General features: G+C 37.3%; 2 protein-coding genes across 3 annotated transcripts; one reads left to right on the top strand and one right to left on the bottom strand.

Moving 5' to 3' along the window:
* The first annotated feature begins 2,778 nt into the window (after positions 1-2,778).
* Positions 2,779-6,658, top strand: MAP1A (methionine aminopeptidase 1A). 2 transcript variants are annotated; one of them, XM_089611394.1, is made up of 17 exons: positions 2,779-2,904; positions 3,031-3,135; positions 3,530-3,580; positions 3,678-3,836; positions 3,929-4,004; positions 4,204-4,251; positions 4,374-4,418; positions 4,544-4,643; positions 4,895-4,946; positions 5,058-5,099; positions 5,188-5,249; positions 5,356-5,454; positions 5,549-5,622; positions 5,716-5,785; positions 5,938-6,003; positions 6,089-6,177; positions 6,293-6,658. In XM_089611394.1, exons 2-17 carry the CDS (start codon positions 3,080-3,082, stop codon positions 6,374-6,376), a joined length of 1,173 nt encoding a protein of 390 aa, XP_089467520.1. In that variant the 5' UTR covers positions 2,779-2,904; positions 3,031-3,079; the 3' UTR covers positions 6,377-6,658. The 2 variants fall into 2 exon arrangements, with proteins under 2 accessions (XP_089467520.1, XP_089467521.1); XM_089611395.1 differs by having other exon boundaries at positions 2,781-3,135.
* Positions 6,659-11,075: 4,417 nt separating this feature from the next.
* Positions 11,076-17,242, bottom strand: TTN1 (ARM repeat superfamily protein). The gene is made up of 17 exons (XM_089611392.1): positions 16,825-17,242; positions 15,935-16,485; positions 15,737-15,839; positions 15,418-15,594; positions 15,140-15,325; positions 14,817-14,933; positions 14,600-14,704; positions 14,312-14,482; positions 14,001-14,216; positions 13,691-13,889; positions 13,241-13,446; positions 12,928-13,155; positions 12,353-12,841; positions 12,002-12,265; positions 11,859-11,903; positions 11,587-11,775; positions 11,076-11,498 (listed from the first exon to the last, which is right to left on the bottom strand). The coding sequence occupies exons 1-17, from the start codon at positions 17,026-17,028 to the stop codon at positions 11,211-11,213; spliced, it is 3,738 nt and encodes a 1,245-aa protein (XP_089467518.1). The 5' UTR covers positions 17,029-17,242; the 3' UTR covers positions 11,076-11,210.

The raw sequence follows: 17,242 nt of genomic DNA, 5'->3' as shown, positions 1-17,242 counted from the left end.
TCAAGTATTCAAGACTTTGCACACTCAAAATCATACAAATACCCCCTCATTTTTTTTTTATAATTTGAAAGGTCATTCTCTACCAAGAAAAAGATATTACAACTTCTCTCTCTAAAATTCTTTCTAGAGTTAAAAGAGAACTCTCTCTCTCTCTCTCTCTCTCTCTCTCCCATAATCGAGACAAACTATCTAATCTCAAAACACAAAGAGGAATGATCTATTTTCTTTCTCTCTAGAATTGAAGAAGAAATATTCTCTCTCTCATATTTCTTTCACAAACAAAAGCTAAAATTACATTAAATTACATTCTCTCTCAAATGTGTCCAAGAACTTGAGAAATCTAATTCTCTTGTTCTTCACTTAATTAGAGGAACATTCCAAAATATATCACCATTTGTGTTTTCTCTTTCATCTAAGGGAAATGAAGGGCACAGCGAAACACACCACCCACGCCGAGTTCCCGAACTCTCCACCACGATCGTAACACCATCCCCGACCCGTCACAATTTATTCGGAACCATAGGAGATTCGACGCTTCGCAACCCATGATCGAGACACGTCTCACGCTCGCACCCCTACATGTGTCTCGTGAATGTTGATCTAAAAAACGCATTAACAATAACAATGACAATAACACCATCATATGGTACCTCTGTATTTTGTTTTCAAATATGTCCCAATAACCTTTCTTTTGCATACATATCCTCTAATTCAAATGCTTCTTCGAATGTTAAGTTTTAACATTTTTTTTTATATTTAAAAGAATATATCAATCATATCCCTGAGTTTTAGTCAAATGATATATCTATTCCTTGAGTTTTCAAGTCTATCACAATCAAAGTTGATCATAATTATCTCTTCAGTTTCTCGTGAAATTAATCACTCACTTTTACAATCACTAAAATATATCGCTTATCATAAAATTTAGTTCACTTTTACATGTGAAATCACCAAAAAAAATATAAATTATAGTTTAATTTATCTCTTGGTATATTTATCCGCGAAATTCAATGAGATCTTCGGAAATCCTTCAAAACACTCGTCACAAATTGATGTCGCGGGAGGTGGTGGAAATGATAAACAACCACAACTGTTGATTCGCGCACGAATACTGGTCAATGACTCTTCCTAAATATTGTTGATTTGGTAAATTACGAATATCACATTAAGGCCATCTTGAACTCGTTAATTCAAACATAATACCGAAAACAATGATTTTAAAGGAACTTTTTTTTTCATTAATCAAAATCTTAATTTGGAACATAGGATGTTACATATATTTATAGTACTCTGAAATTTAATTACAACCTAAAAAAAACGTATAAAGAGAAATAAAGACATGATAAAATTTGAGAATTAAACAACGTTAAACCTAAATATTCAAAATTAAAGCAAATTGCTAAAAAATATTAAAGTACCGATTCGAGGCCTTAAAAATGATGGAATTCGACCAAATTTTTGGGATCTCAATGCATAACATTGAGTCTTTTATTGGAGAGTTTCCACTCGAAATTTACTAGGCCCATGATACTTTTCGATTTTGCTATCCCAAGCTCAAATAAATTCCTGACCCTTATGATGTGCATCACAAATTGACTTCAACAACATTCACTCTCAGCTGAAAAAAAAAATGTTTACTCTTAGTTAGAACTTGAGAGTAGGATAATCTAAACTCATAATTATTTATGTCCTTTTGTTAATTTCACAGGTAAAAGTCAACTAAAATTTACGACAATGAATTTAGTGATTTGTAAAATTGAGAGGTTAATTTAATAATAAACAATAAACTGAATGAATTATTGTGATATATAGACTTGAAACTCGGAATATTGATGCAACATTTGTCTAAAACACAGGGGATACAATTGATCGATTGATGTTATCAAAGTTGCATCAAAATCATGAGTGCGTGTTACAATAAACTAATATACATTGATTTGTCCTAGATATCTAATACCATCTAAATCATTATCATCCAAGTCATTTTCATCAACTTGAAATTGCTTATCACTTTCTATTTTCATTAGAAATACTACTCGAAATGATTTATATGATTTATTAGATCACGGCCCATCAATAACCTATAAAAACCATCATCAACTTCTATGTAAATAAGATCTAACGCATCATATAATATTGTCATAAAACTTAGTTTGAATTCTAGCTTACTTCGATCCACTCTGAGTTTTAGATTCAACTTATACATTTATAATAATGAAAACATGCTCACTAGTATTCTTGTCATACCATCTAAGCGAGTCTTTTTTTCTAATACTATCATCATGATAAATAGTTATCGTTGTCTTTGTCATTGTCTACAATATCATAATTAAAAGGTAAGAATAATACTAATTTGACATATAAAATAATTTTATTATGATTGAGTACATATTTTATACAATTAATTGAGTAACTAAGATACCAAATCTTGGAGATTTGCTAACCTTTGGCAAATTTTAACTAAATAGTCATTGTAAATTTTGGCTCCTCTAACAGCGGGTTTTTTTTTTTTTTTTTTTTTTTAAATACACATTTTGAATTTTTGGTTAGTTGATTTTTTTTATAAATAAAGAGGTATCAATTAAAAAAACAATGGAACTCATTAAACATTTTAATAAAGTAAACGACATCAGTCGTGTACATGTCGTTGCTGTAATTTCTTTTGTCTCTCAAATTTTGTTTGTTTTTTCTTTCACTTTTTCCAGTCAAATATTTACTTTTTAAATTTTTAATTGAAGAAAAACTAGTCAAGAACATATATATGCATTATGCACACAACTACACATAATTCTCGAACCCTAACTCGCTTCAGATTTCCGTCTGTATCGCTCTTTGACCAATCTGTCTGATACAGATACTATACAATCCATCGAATACAGTCCGAATCTACATAATAAGCACGGCGTATGTTTTTTTTTTTACTTCCGTTCAATCAAATCCTACAAAAGCTCTAGTTTTCCTCGCTATAATTTCACGGCGTATTATCATCAATCAGTGACTAAATTGCTCTATTTAATCTGAACCAAACAGTTACGAATCGAAAATTCAAGGACTTCGACTATAGTATATCTGATTCGCCATGGCTGAAGCTTCTAGCTTGTCCTGTGTTCAGTGTAGCAAGCCCGCCCATCTTCAGTACGCAGTTCTTACTCGCTTTTATTGATTTGTATTGGATTTTGAGGGCTAGGTGTAGTTTTTGGAGTTGTTTATTGAGGTTTAAGGTTAAAGTCTGGCTTTCAGGCAACTCATTATAGAATAAAGGAAAACGCCTTTAATAACATTCAGAATTTAGCTCATGAATTCAATTATCTCACTCTTTTCCGGTATCTCACTGCGTCATTTTGATATTTCTTACGAGCATCTCACTTTGTTCGATATTTCTTACGAACATCTCATACAGGGATTCGTTTGTTTGTATTTAATGGTGAAAAAAGTTATTGAATTTAGTCCTTAAAGGTTTAATTTGTTCTTACTTCTGACTATTTTATCTCAACGGTTGACCACTAATTTACCTCTGCGCCATGTTCAGGTGTCCGAAGTGTGTCGAATTGAAGCTCCCTCGTGAAGGCGCTGCTTTCTGGTTCGAATTAGCACAAACTTAAAATTTAAATTTATGGCAATGTAACAATGCTTAGACTATCAGTAAATATTCTTGGAAATTTCGTATCTTTTAACAGCACTCAAGACTGTTTCAAAGCTTCCTGGGGCTCTCATAAATCGGCGCATTTGAAGGCAAAGTTGTCCGCGTCGGACCAGAACTCGGACAAAACATGGCTGTACTGCATAAAGAGAGGACAAGCTCGAACTCCGAAACTTCCTTATTTTGATTGGGCTGGGTATATATAATCTATGATTTTCTTTCTTCTTTTGTTTCTTGTATACTATCTTGTTCGCTTTAAAACTTTTATTGCCTTTTGAACTCGTGTAGAACACTGAGACCGTATCCAATATCAGTCAAGCGAGTTGTACCCGCTCATATTGAGAAGCCTGATTGGGCTGATGATGTAAGCACTTGTCCTCGCGTTATTGATTTTTTTTTTAAGGATTTTATTTTCCTATTCTTAATTGCCAATATGTAATTAATCATTACCATCATATTTCGAGAATTGCGAATATTGATCCAGTTTCTCTTCTCTGTTTTCCTTTCCCCAGTATCAATTTTTTTTTTTCTAATGGATTTTTTTTTACTTTGTTAACTTATAGGGAATCCCGAAAGTTGAGCCCAACAGTGATCTACAGCACGTAGTTGAGGTAAAAACCTTATGCTTTATAGAAAATATTTCTAGTCAGATTTCAGTTTCTGCAGATGTAGTAATTTATGCTCCCGTTTTATGTTCTATATTTTCTGATCCCTGTTTCATTCGTTTATTAAGATTAAGACTCGTGAACAAATTGAGAGGATGCGAGAAACTTGTCGGGTAAGTTCTAGCTGTATTCTTCACTGCTAAGTTTTGAATAATGTCAATTTCGTGCATTTAAAGTCGTCACCCAGATATTTTCAATTTTATTTATTATTTTTGCCTCCACTTTTTAATTCTTTTAGGTTGGAAGAGAGGTTTTGGACGCAGCTGCTCGGGTGATAAGGCCTGGGATCACCACTGATGAGATTGATAGAGTGGTCCATGAGGCAACTATCGCTGCTGGTACGCCATAGCCTTGTCATAAGGAAACGGACGATAAATACATGATTAATATGAGGGCATTGTATCTATATAACTTTGGCTTTTCTTCAAATCGCCAAATGTTTCGCTATATCGAGACAACTTTACAACAAATAAACTACAATTAAATTGCTGATGAATCACAAAGTAGAAAAATTTGGATATTTTGTGGCCATTCTCTTAGATTAATTGCATTGATTGGGATTGTTTTTCATTCTTCTTCTTCTTTGTAGGAGGTTATCCATCTCCTCTCAACTATCATTTCTTCCCAAAGTCTTGCTGCACGTAGGTACCTCTTTTTGTGTTCGTGTCTCGGTGCTTAACTTAGACTCGGCAATACTAAGCAAGTAAATGTATTTTGTCTTCAATACTATGCTCTGCTCTGTTCTTTTGCAGGTCGGTTAACGAAGTAATTTGCCATGGAATTCCTGATGCCAGGTTCGTGTTATTCTCGTTGAAGCAATTATTAGCCTTGAACTTTGTATTAATGATATCTCATAGCATATATGCATCTCTCTTTGTTTAGGAAACTGGAGGATGGCGATATCGTAAATGTGGACGTGACGGTGTATTATAAAGGTGTACACGGTGAGTTGTATTCTTGTCTTGCGTATTGGCTATCTTACTTGAACTAGTGCATAGAGAAAAGTGGGTTCCTAAATCTGCCAAATAAACGTTTTGACTCATAATACAGGTGATTTGAATGAAACCTTCTTTGTGGGAAATGTCGATGAAGAGTCTAAAAAACTTGTCCAGTGTACTTACGAGTGCTTGGAAAAGGCAATAGCAATTGGTACGTTTTGCACAAACAATCACCTCATATTATCATCGTCACTCTTTGCAAAGTTAGCCGTCACTCAAAAGTTGTTTCTTTCTGAATAATACAGTGAAGCCCGGAGTGAGATTCCGTGAAGTTGGGGAAGTAATCAATCGCCACGCCACTATGTCGGGCCTTTCTGTGGTAATTTGCGATTTCCTTATAGCTAAATACCAATTTGAACATCTGAGATTTTTTAATTTATTTATATTTTTCTTACTGTGGTGTGCCTTGTAGGTGAAATCATATTGTGGTCATGGCATTGGAGAACTCTTTCACTGTGCACCAAATATTCCTCACTACAGCAGTATCCTCAACTAAACGGAATTGTGAAATCAAACATATACATACATTTATGTATATATATATATATATATATGTGTGTGTGTATAGATATATGTGTGTGTATGTATGTAGCGTATCTTGTTCTACTGCATTGCTTTGCCTTAACACAGGCAGGAAATAAAGCGGTCGGTGTCATGAAAGCCGGGCAGATCTTCACAATTGAGCCGATGATTAACACAGGTATTTAAAAGATTTCAAATAAAAATATTAGCTATCATGACGTTGTGTGTACAAATGATTTTTTTTATGATATTACTCATTGCAGGAGTTTGGCGTGACCGCATGTGGCCCGATGGCTGGACAGCTGTCACGGCCGACGGGAAACGCAGCGCCCAGTTCGAGCATACTCTTCTGGTGAATCTTTTGCCGTATTCGAATTTCTCTTTTTTGTCCTATTATTGTAGCAATTTTTTTTAATTTTTCTAATTACCGAATTCTTTGTTTGATTGATGGTATTTTAATTTCACAGGTAACGGAAACGGGAGTTGAGGTTCTCACGGCACGCTTGCCTTCGTCGCCGAATTCGTTCCCGTGGCTAAATAAGAATGCCTAAGTTGTTTTACTCAGGAATTCACCTATTTTATCATTGCTTTGGTTGATGAGAATAATGTCTTTGTACTATTACAATTTAGATTAATTATTGGTTCAAATTGATTTTTTTGTTGGTGATGGTGGTGTGCTAGAATAGTGGTTATGGGCTGTTATTCATGGCTTATTTATGTTGCTCGACGTGTCATCTTTCTTATAATATTATACATCACTAAACAATGAATGAGATTTGCATATTCTCATTTGTTTTTGAATGATTGATCAATAGATTTGCAGGTTATATGTATATTACTAGGTGCACAAATATAGATTCTTGTTCGGAAATCTATTTACTTGCCCTCTTTTAGGGATGGGCCTAAACGAAACTTCAAAATGATATGGAGTCCATCTTCTGCTTTGAATCTGACTTGGAGTCCATCTTCATTGCATACTTGCGCGCTTGTTTGTGAAAGAAATTTCAAGTCACGTTCCTCCATGGAGGGTTGTTGAATTGATCCTAGTCCTCCACAAGCATCATCCAGGACATGTTTTGGATTGGGTTGTGAGCTGGAGCGGCAGGGAGAATGTTCATGAGAAAGTGAAGCAGTAAAAACTTCACTCGCTTCTGACTATTCTCCCTAGACTTGCTCTTAGTCAACATTAAGGACATCACCCCGCGATTCTTGACAACGCCACCAAGGAAGATTTTCTTGTACAAATTGTCGTCCATATCGGTCGAATAATCACAGTGACTAGTGACTGTAATCATCAACACAACGAAGACCTGTAATCACCGTAAGCTGCTTTCCTGTAAATGCTTTTGGTTCACCGCCAATCTCTAAGTACATAGTATCATCTGACTCGATCCCATAAAAATTACCCACCCTCATCAACAAGTGGTTGATAAACTTCGAGGATTTTATGATTTTGGCTGATCAAGAAATTGGCCAAAGCCAACGCGCTAAAAAGCGCCTTCTCCTCAGATGATATGCCCACATCCTCCTCGAAAGTGCACCAAAGAAGCTGAAGTTGTGGTCGACTATCTCGTCGTCGGGGACAAATATGACAAATCCCTACATATGTCAAGAAACAAACACGAAACTCTACATAGCACAGTCAATGTGTATTCCTAAACAGTCTACGATTTGAAAGTATTGTAGATATACAAATCTACAATTTCTGTGATTGTAGACATTTAAGTCTACAGTTATGACACTGTTGACATATAAATCTACAATTTTAAACTTGTAGACTTCGAAGTCTACAATCATAGATCTTGTAGACTTATATATCCACAAACACAGAAATTGTAGAACAAAATATTCTATGATCACAGAAAATGAAGCAATGCAAGTCTCCAACTACCATAATCTCTTTACATACATATTTACTCAAACTCCAGCACATGCAAACAAATTACACAAATTTACCTCATTTTTAGTCGACTTTCGCTTTTGGACCTCTAATTCGAAGTGCGATGTGTCATCATCCAATGAAGATGGCGATACTGACAATGCCTTCTTCAATCTTTTCGCCCATTTCTTCGCCGGAGAACCCTTCTTCGTCACCTTTTTTTAGAACGACGGCGCAATATGAGCCTTCTTCGTCCTAGGACTCCTACGAACCGAAGTGCCTGTTTTGGACTTCGTCATTTTGCAATTTAGGGAATAGAGAAGAAAGAGGAAAAGAAAACGATTTAGGGTTTCGTTCTAGAACAAAAATAAAAAATCAATCCACTTTTTGGGTTTCAAATGATACCTGTTTAGCGCGACAGTTATGGACGAGGAGATTTTCACCGAGATTGTAGACAGAGAGTGAGACTGTAGAAAGAAAGGAGAGGGAGTGCACGAGAGAGAGGGAAATTGTGTTTATACCTCTCGTATCTCTCAATGCGATTCCTCGAGTCCTCTATACGGCTTCGATACCTCTAACATGGGTTATATCGTTCTTCTCCAAGTAGGGTTATTATGTTGACTAAGGTCTGAAACCCCAGATAGATATAGATTGTTGAAAGAGTTATCTCTAGAACTCCATCAAGAAAAGAACAATAGATATACGTAACCGATTAAATGATAAAGTTTATTGCTATAATCGTTTTTACTGTTTTTTTTTTAAGTTTTTAGAGGGAAAGTGGGTAAGTGGGTATTTGTTTTAAGAAAATTAAAGTTCACGAAAACTTTGTACTATCATGGCTTCTCATAGAAGTCTCCAAAACTATGTTTAGGTTGATTTTGGTCAAAAGTATTGAAAGCACTCCTAGTTATGTCCAATTCCCTTTTCAAATACTATATAAAAAAAGGAAAATGTGTTGGGCTAAAATGCCTTTTTCGCCCTTGACTTATTTAGATACCCATTCTACTGAAGGATGACGTTTTTGTAGGTATGCGTTTCAGCCCACGCATCTTGAAGAGACAACCCAAGGTGTTAATAGGAAACGTACTTTCGACACTACCACACTCAAGAAGCCGAAGAGCCATCAAAATTTGAACGAGTATATACAAATTAATCAGCGATATAGTGGGTGGGTGGTCAATGAGTGCAAGCCTAAACCTGTGCGTGCATTAGGAGAAAAAAAACACATTTACAAATGTCAAAACTAAAAGGGCGAAATTGACCCGCCTAATTTTCGCAAAATTTTGCGAAATTTTAAGTGGAAAAACATTTAGAAGCGACGATTGTCGCTTCTAATCTAATTTTTTTTTTTTTTAAAGGAACGTCCTCAATAATTGGAGTAGAAGCAACAAGTCGCTTCTAAAAGCGAATTGTTGCTTCTAATTAAAATGACATGTCGCTTCTAAAATAAGCGTATCTTCTAAAAGTACTTTTTATAGTAATGGTGTAAGTTGTAAATATAATATACAAGTATATTATTTATCTTTTATTAAAAAATTACAATTAAATAAGTAGTTACAAAACTTCTAAAAAGTCCCACATCGACTAAACAATAGTGGAATGCTCTACAGGAAGGAAAACAAACTTGTTCTAGCGCTCAGCCTATTTGCTAGGCATAAATGTTTTTTTTTTTGCTCTTGACTTATTTGGAGGCTCACTTCACATTTAATTTGCGAGGAGAGTTCTGACTACCCATATGTGCATAAAGAAACCGAAGCGTACATACTCTATTTTTAATTCTTGTGTGGGAAATAAATTTGGTCTATGCTCGTTGACTCTGGTTCGAGGTTAGTGTAACACATCTAATTTGCGAGGAGAGCTCTCGCTGCCTATATGTGCATAAAGAAACTGAAGCGTACTTACTCTGTTTTTAATTCTTTTGTGGGAAATAAATTTGGTCTATGTTTTGGTTCGAGGTTAGCTACACAATTGAGAGACATTGACGAGACTCGCTATTCAATATATATATTTACTCACAGCTAAATATGTTCTATGTAGAGATGACAATGAGTAGGGTCTGTGTAGGATCCTGTAAAACCAGATCCTACCCACGAAAAAAAAATTGTACTCTATCCATACTTATTTATTTTTAATGGCTTTGGGTTTGTATAAAACACTATAGGAGTCGGGGTGATACACGGCCACATGAGTATATTTTACCTATTTGATAATGTAATTTTGAATGAACAAGTAAACAAATCTTGCAAAAAATACTAAAATCAATAAAAGCATATGCCAAAATTTGCTTAGAATTCATAAATATAGTCATAATTTAAAACGGGTAGGGTATGAGTATGGTACTTACAAACTGTACCCTATACATACCCATATAATATTTATTGAGTAATATCCGTACCCTATCACTATTGAGAAACTTACCCGCTATGTAATGTATGTACCTAAGTATAATTTGTTGACGAACCGTATGATGCCGGTGCGAGGGAAAAATAAAAATACTTGTTGACTGCGAGTGTAGAGTTCTGTCCTCTTTAATAAAAATGTTATTTGCCCGTCAGGCCCAATAATCTACGAAGCCCATTCATAATATAAATTGTATTTTTAAAGTCAAACACATATAATAAACACACATAATAAGTTGAAAATAGTAAAGTCAAGCACACATAAGAAACAGACATAATAAATTCTAAACATGTCATAATTTCATGAAGCACCCCAATATAAATTTCACTAACAAGTTATCATTTTACATATTTTCAAATACTTGTTTACAAATACATATATTAAACTACAATTTCCTAATAATTAACTTCCAATTAACATCAATTTAAAATTTGTAACCTCTCCAAAAAATTAAAACAATTATATGTTCACCATGAAACAAGTACAAACAAAATCCAATGAAAAAAAATGAAAAAAATCTTAAAAATACAATTTATAGGCTCAAAGAAATAAATGTACACAAATAAACACAATTTTGACGCAATTTTCCGAAATATTGCTGAATTTGCACTAGTTTAGTCAACTTTTAGATGACGCGACCAAAATTGCGGCGTGGAATGCAACAAAAATTGTGACGAAAATGACACATTTTTTTTGTGATTTATACCATGGGCTAAACGACATTAATGGATGCAACGATATGAAAATCTCCATGCAATTTCGACACAATACCCGCTACAAAAAATGGCGAAACACACGTATGGTCGTAAACGTGTCGGACTTTTCAAAATACCGCAATTTTGGCACAATTTCTATGCAATTTCTCAAAATTTTAAACCTTGGTCCTGACTAGGGGTTACTTGTCGATATTGCACCCCGTTTTTTTGGCTCGCTCGTGATATTCAGCACTCTTTTTTCAAACCATAAATTACTGACACCAACAAATTATTTTACAAGCCAACTTCAAATTCATGCTCAGCAACTATTTTGCAGGCATGGCTTCGACATGAAAACCATAATAAATAATATATGAAAAAACGAGCTCACAGAACTCCCATGTTTCGCAACTAAAAACCGCTCGAATCTACTAACGAGGAGTACGATGCATTTTCATCCGCAGCCATGAGCTTTGTCTCGGCAATCCTTTTGGACACGCCGCTAGGCTTCTTAAGTAGACCGGCGTCTAGACCAGCCAACTCGTACAGCTCCAACCTCTGCTGCCTAACCGCTTCTATGTCCCCGTCCCAACACGACTCCGAGACTATTTCGAGAGATCTGTCAATCTTGCTCTCGTCCACAAGATTCGCGTTTTGTAGTAACACGAGATAGACTTGTTCCGCACAAGTTTTCCTTATCTGGGCAAAGCAACAGCAAGAACACAAACACGGGTTTGAGTAGTGTTTTGGGTTATGAACAATGTCGGAGTTCAAAGAAAAGACAAACCTTAGGATATCGGTGACCTAAGAAGCTGAGAAGATGCTTGAAAGCACGAACATTGATTTTGGTGTCCAGAGTAGAAGCAATGTATCCTAGTATTGCGATGCCCGTATTTAGCTTGGAGAAGTCCTTTGTTGCTTTTAATTCAACTACCAAAGAATCCAATACGCCACCACAGAACACTGCAGTTTGAGCCTGAGAATCGAAAGACCTCATTCTTATCAACTAAGTTGAAAAAATAAATATTTTAACATACAATGAATCACTAATCAACTAACCTCCATGTTCAGGAACATCTTGTTACTGAAGAGAGTATCAATGGTCTGTCATTCATACAGAAGAAATTTCATCAAAACTACGATGAAAAAAGAACGCAACACTTTTATGTATCTTAGGAAGATCGATCTATTTGACTTTTTACCTTCAGTGTAGGAACAATGACTCTGTCGCATTTCCTGTATTTATGGAGGACCCACAGCATGTCCGACGATAGCATATACTCTCTGGAATTTCTTTCATCCTCGGTTTTGACACCTTGAAGATATTCCAACAACGCCGAGAGTGACGGTTTCCTCAAAGACTCTTGCAAACCACCAATAGAGATCACTAGACCAGATAGCAACGATCTGCTATAACAACTGAACCGAAGCAATTTCACAAAACGCGGGTACGAAAACGAAGGTTCCTACAAGTGTAAAATTTCCGATCCATTTAGTCAAGCTTAAATTGCCTTTTAGAACTATGAACGAGAAAATGATCAGCATAAACTCACCGCCCATCTGAGGTCGGACTTTTCAGGGACAACTTTTTCAAGCTCTTTTCTGTGAGGTATATTTGGGATATGAAGATTCTTGTTATACAAAATGCCCTGTAGAGCCTTCACAGCAGCTTCTCTCAATTTATCCATCTTTTCCACGGCTTGTTTACACACACCCCCAATAATATCAGTGGCAAGACTTTCATCGAAAAGTGAAGTTGACTCGTTATTCTCGGGTGTATCCATTTTACAGAGGATATGTGTACATCGACCAAGGCCATCCATGGCAGCCTCACGGACCCAAGAACCAACATCGCCTCTTTTGTCAACAGAGTAGTCATCGAGTGCTTGTATCAGCCTTGTCATTACTTCGTTCTTGATCAGGAGTGCCAATTCATTGTCGTCCACGTCGATTCTTTTGTCTTGAGTGAGTATTTCACAAACCAATACAAGGCCTTTGACTGCGTTGACCCGCGATTCAGCGTCTCTGTCATCTGGATTGTCCTACAAAAAGAGGAATTTCCGGTCCTGGTTTTTGGACTGACCACAAAAGTTTAGTATGTCATAATGGAATTTCGATAACTACGTACCTCGATTGAACAACAGGTAGAGAGCTTCATAAGCACATCTTTCCATCTCTTGGCCAACACCTCGTACGGTAAAACAGCTATAGCCAATGCCATTCCTCTTCTCACTGCCACATTTTGATCAGTCAACAAATCCAAGTACTTTGACAGCATATCGCTACCATCGCCTCCAGTACCAGGAGTTACTATGTAAGCTAGAGCAAACTGTTTTAGAGCTCTTACAGCAGCATCCTGTATAATGTATTTTTAGAGTAAAATAAGATTCCTGGGAATTTCACAAAAGAAAGGAAAGAAAACTAAGATTGAAAATAAGTACCTGTATTTGAGAATTGGGATGTCTCAAATTCTCGTTTACAGTGTCGAGCAAACCTCGTTTTATCTTCGGTGTCAATGGAACGCAGATTGAGGACATGCATTCAATAAATCGCGAAACAGCTGAACGCATTATCTCTCCACCCTTTCCACGATACAGTCTTGCTTTCTCAATAGCGGGAACGACACTAGCAATGACTTTCTGTTGATCTGCATAATTCATACATGGGCTTTAGTAAGACACGGGCCATAGAAAATCGGGCATATATATACAGTGCTGACAAGAAGAAAAATGATATTTTGATCTGCTTATAGAATTTTTTATTTTAATACCTTCAATTAATCGCACAAAACTTCGAAAGCCCAGATTAAGAAGTTTAGACATACAAGAATACCAACATAAAATTTACTAGCTTCCAATGTAAATAAGGCTTGGACAAGGCAAGATTTTAACCTGGGGATAGAGAGTAATCGCAATGATGCAGAGCTAAAACAAGTTCTCCAAGAGCCAAAGTAGCTCCGTGGCGCATGCACAAGTCGGGAGACAGAGTAAAAGGAGTCAATTTCTCCATAACGAAGTTTGCAAAATATGCCGGATCATACTTAACAATAGCAGATAGGGCCTCGGAAGCAAGTTCTCTCAAACCCTTTTCCTGATCATAACAAACAAATGGTCCAACAAGAACACGTAAATGCTTACATTGAATAGTTTGGACAAACGTGCTGAGAACAATTAAATTTTAGAAATCCAAATCAAGGCCTACCCAGTGACAAATCTTGTTAAAAAGAAGCTCCTCCGCAAATGGATAAAGATAGCCCTCAAACTGAGCAATAAATACAGCGACGTGCATGTAGGAGTTTATTCGCGAAGAGAGCGAGAAATAATCAGCAGTGTTTACAATGTCAATGCCATGAGGGTAATTCCCTTGCCTTCCAACATTTTCCTGAAAAGCGGCGGCCGCGGCCCGTCTACAGTTGACCTAGAAACATAATTTCAAAACTTCAGTAATGACTAATGAAGAAACACGGAATCAGAAACAACATTGTATTTCAATGATAAAAGAGAGTGCGACACCTCACGGTCATAGCAAGCCACGGTGAGAAGGTGCGGAGCAAGCTCGTCCACCACATTTCGCACATCGGAGTGATAATAAGCACGGCCAAGAGCCCAACAAACATACGCCGCTGCGTCACGAACGTGAGACCCGACACTATGTGGGCCTCTTCGTATGTCATAGTGCAGTGCCTGTTTCAAGGGTTTACTCTTCGTCATTGCTTCGCTAATTCAGATAGCTATCTTATGCCTAAGCCTAATGAAACTGAAAGATAAGAAGATATTCACCTAAAAGCTTTTAACTTGTACCTTCATAACAACAGGTATTACTCGAGGGAGACTACTAGGCAGAATCAATCCTCTACGCACCAATTCAGCCAAAGCTAAGCAACCTCCATGCCATGAACCATCACCCTGTAGATTTATGATCACAAGTCGGAAAAAATACAGTTTGCGTTTTTTTTACCCCCTTCTGGCAGGAAATCTGAGGAAGTTTATATGTATAATGGTGGTTATATCGATGTACCTCGCCAGGAGAAAATAGCTCAAGGACAGAAGACAGGACCTCCTCCGAGAGGGCAGAAGTAAGGCGCGAAGTAATACGGCCTATACCTTTCGCAGCAGACCAACGCACAACAGTGTCCTTCATCGCATTTGCAATCAACAGAAAAAAAAAAAAAAAAAAAAAAAAAGAGCACAGATTACGGAATATAAAATCTTACTACTGAAACAAGTGAATTAGGTTCATAAAGCTAATTGGCCACCGTAGTCATGTACAAGAAATCAATTTGATAGCCCATGCGGAGGAATTTAACGAGTAATGGTGCTTATTTTCCCCAATGTACATACCGTGTCTCTTAGACCAGTAAGCAACATCTCCATGATCTCTTCAACGATTTCTGGAACGTCCATGTCTTCATCTTCCGGGAAGCTTGGAGTTTCCTCGGAGTTGAAGCCATCAACATTTGCACAAGAATTTACTTTGTCAGTTTCCTTGGACGCAGAGATAGTATCACCCAACGAGGTGGTTTTGCTCTGCAATAAACCATATCAAAAGTTTATAGCGTGTAAGAGAAGAGCTTTTGTGGATCAATCACCCAAAAAAAAAAAACACGAGCATTTCTTACCACATAGCGCCATGAAGGTATGCGGTGAGGGAGGCAAATAAAGCCAATGCGCTGAGTCAATTTCATCAGATATTTCCGTAGCAAAGTACTCCGCGCAGCAACACCTGACTTGATCAACAACGAGCTGTCCTCCCAAACTTTAGGAACCACGTCAACTAACAGCCTCCGTCCACCACACTGTCTATTATGAATAATACATAAGAGGCGCTTAACCAAATCGCTAATTTATTTTAAATAATGAACTTGTTTCATGTTGCTGTCTCCAAAATAGCATTAAGACAGTTACAGACCATACTTTCTATCCAACTAAAACTCGTACCTTAAATATTGCGGTCAGTGCCTCTACGGCTCCAAGTAATCGAAAGTGATTGACTACATCATCAGTGGCAGATGACAGGACTTCATGCGTCCAATCAACAAAGCTGTAGAAATCAATTTTAACGAGTAAGTCCACAAAAATTACCGGAAATAGAATTTACAGTCTCTTTCTCTGCAATCAGTCTATGAAAGAGGAAACCTTGAGAAGGCCATTGGCATATCTGGGCGCGTTAGAAGCTTTGAGAGCACTAAGGCAGCCATGGACCGCATAGGGCCGGCGGACGATAAATAATCCTTGGAGAACCCGACAATCTTCAAAACCAGAGGAGTCTGTCGGCTTTCCCCGAGATCGGCATCGCAAGCGATACTCGAATCGACGGTCGAGATATCAAACGGAACCAGCACGAGGATCGAGAGCCACAAGAGCATCACGCACTTTGCTTCCATCTCTCCAGTGCTCTCGTGCCTCGAAGACTTTGTCGCGGCGTTTGAGTGATGACACATCTCCATGAGAGAGACCGCGAGCTCCAAGTCCGAGACTTGGTGTGGGAAGAACCTCACGACGGCCTTGTACCCACAAACCGTAACCAGGGAATAAATAATTATGCAAATCGGCTTGATCAGCCTCAGAATTTTCGCAGAAGCCATGCCCAATTCGAGAGTTTTCGAGCGGATGATGAACATCAGAGGCGAGACTATGGTCTCCAAGTATGGCTCTATTAATTGACCTTGTTCTTGATACTTGTCCATCTATACATAATAAAAGAACAAATTAATAAATTTCTCGTTGCATAGATTTGGCTAAAATACTTTTATTCCTCTACATTTATATTCAATATCAATTGATAGAGCCGCTTATAAAATAAAAGAAAAAATTAATAAGAGTCTTTACCGTTGTCCAGCTGAACAAGTTGCAAGCTTTGCTTATAATTCCTCTACAGTTTTTATAAGCTAATTCGGATTATATACTGATCTGACGGAAATGCCAGAGCTTTAACGGAAATACAAGTAAGTGAACACAGCAAAGAGCCCTATATCGACCATAAAACGAGAACAGAGTCAAGAACGATAGAGAGAGAGAGGGAATACAATGGATCGGATCTTGTGAGCAACGGAGGGATCGGAGACGAGTCCTCGGGAAACGATGTCGTCAAGGAGGGACTTGACGAGGTCCCATTCTAGGAGGAAGTACTTCTGAAGGACCTTTTCCTTGGAGCCGTGCTCGTCATCCTCCTCTTCCTCCGCTTCACAATTCTCCGGCAGCCTCGCCGTCTCCTCCGTCACGCCCGCCATTTCTCTGCCGAGATATATTTTTCAGTTCCCGCCGATTTGGCCAATTTTGAGAGAGAGAGAGAGAGAGAGAGAGAGAGAGAGAGTGTGTGTGTGTGTGTTTGTGCGTTAAAAGTTGTTCCGCTACACTGAAGCCACGGCCGTCCGATCTTCCCAAATCAGGCGGTAGTAGTATTTATCCTTCAAATATGCGGGTCCTGATAGGTTGGAGGAATTT

Source organism: Urtica dioica, chromosome 4 (assembly GCF_054948205.1).
Source record: "Urtica dioica subsp. dioica isolate 48M chromosome 4, U.dioica_male_clone48M_v1_H2, whole genome shotgun sequence".
Lineage (NCBI taxonomy): Eukaryota > Viridiplantae > Streptophyta > Magnoliopsida > Rosales > Urticaceae > Urtica > Urtica dioica.
This window is presented reverse-complemented; position numbering and strand designations above follow the sequence as displayed.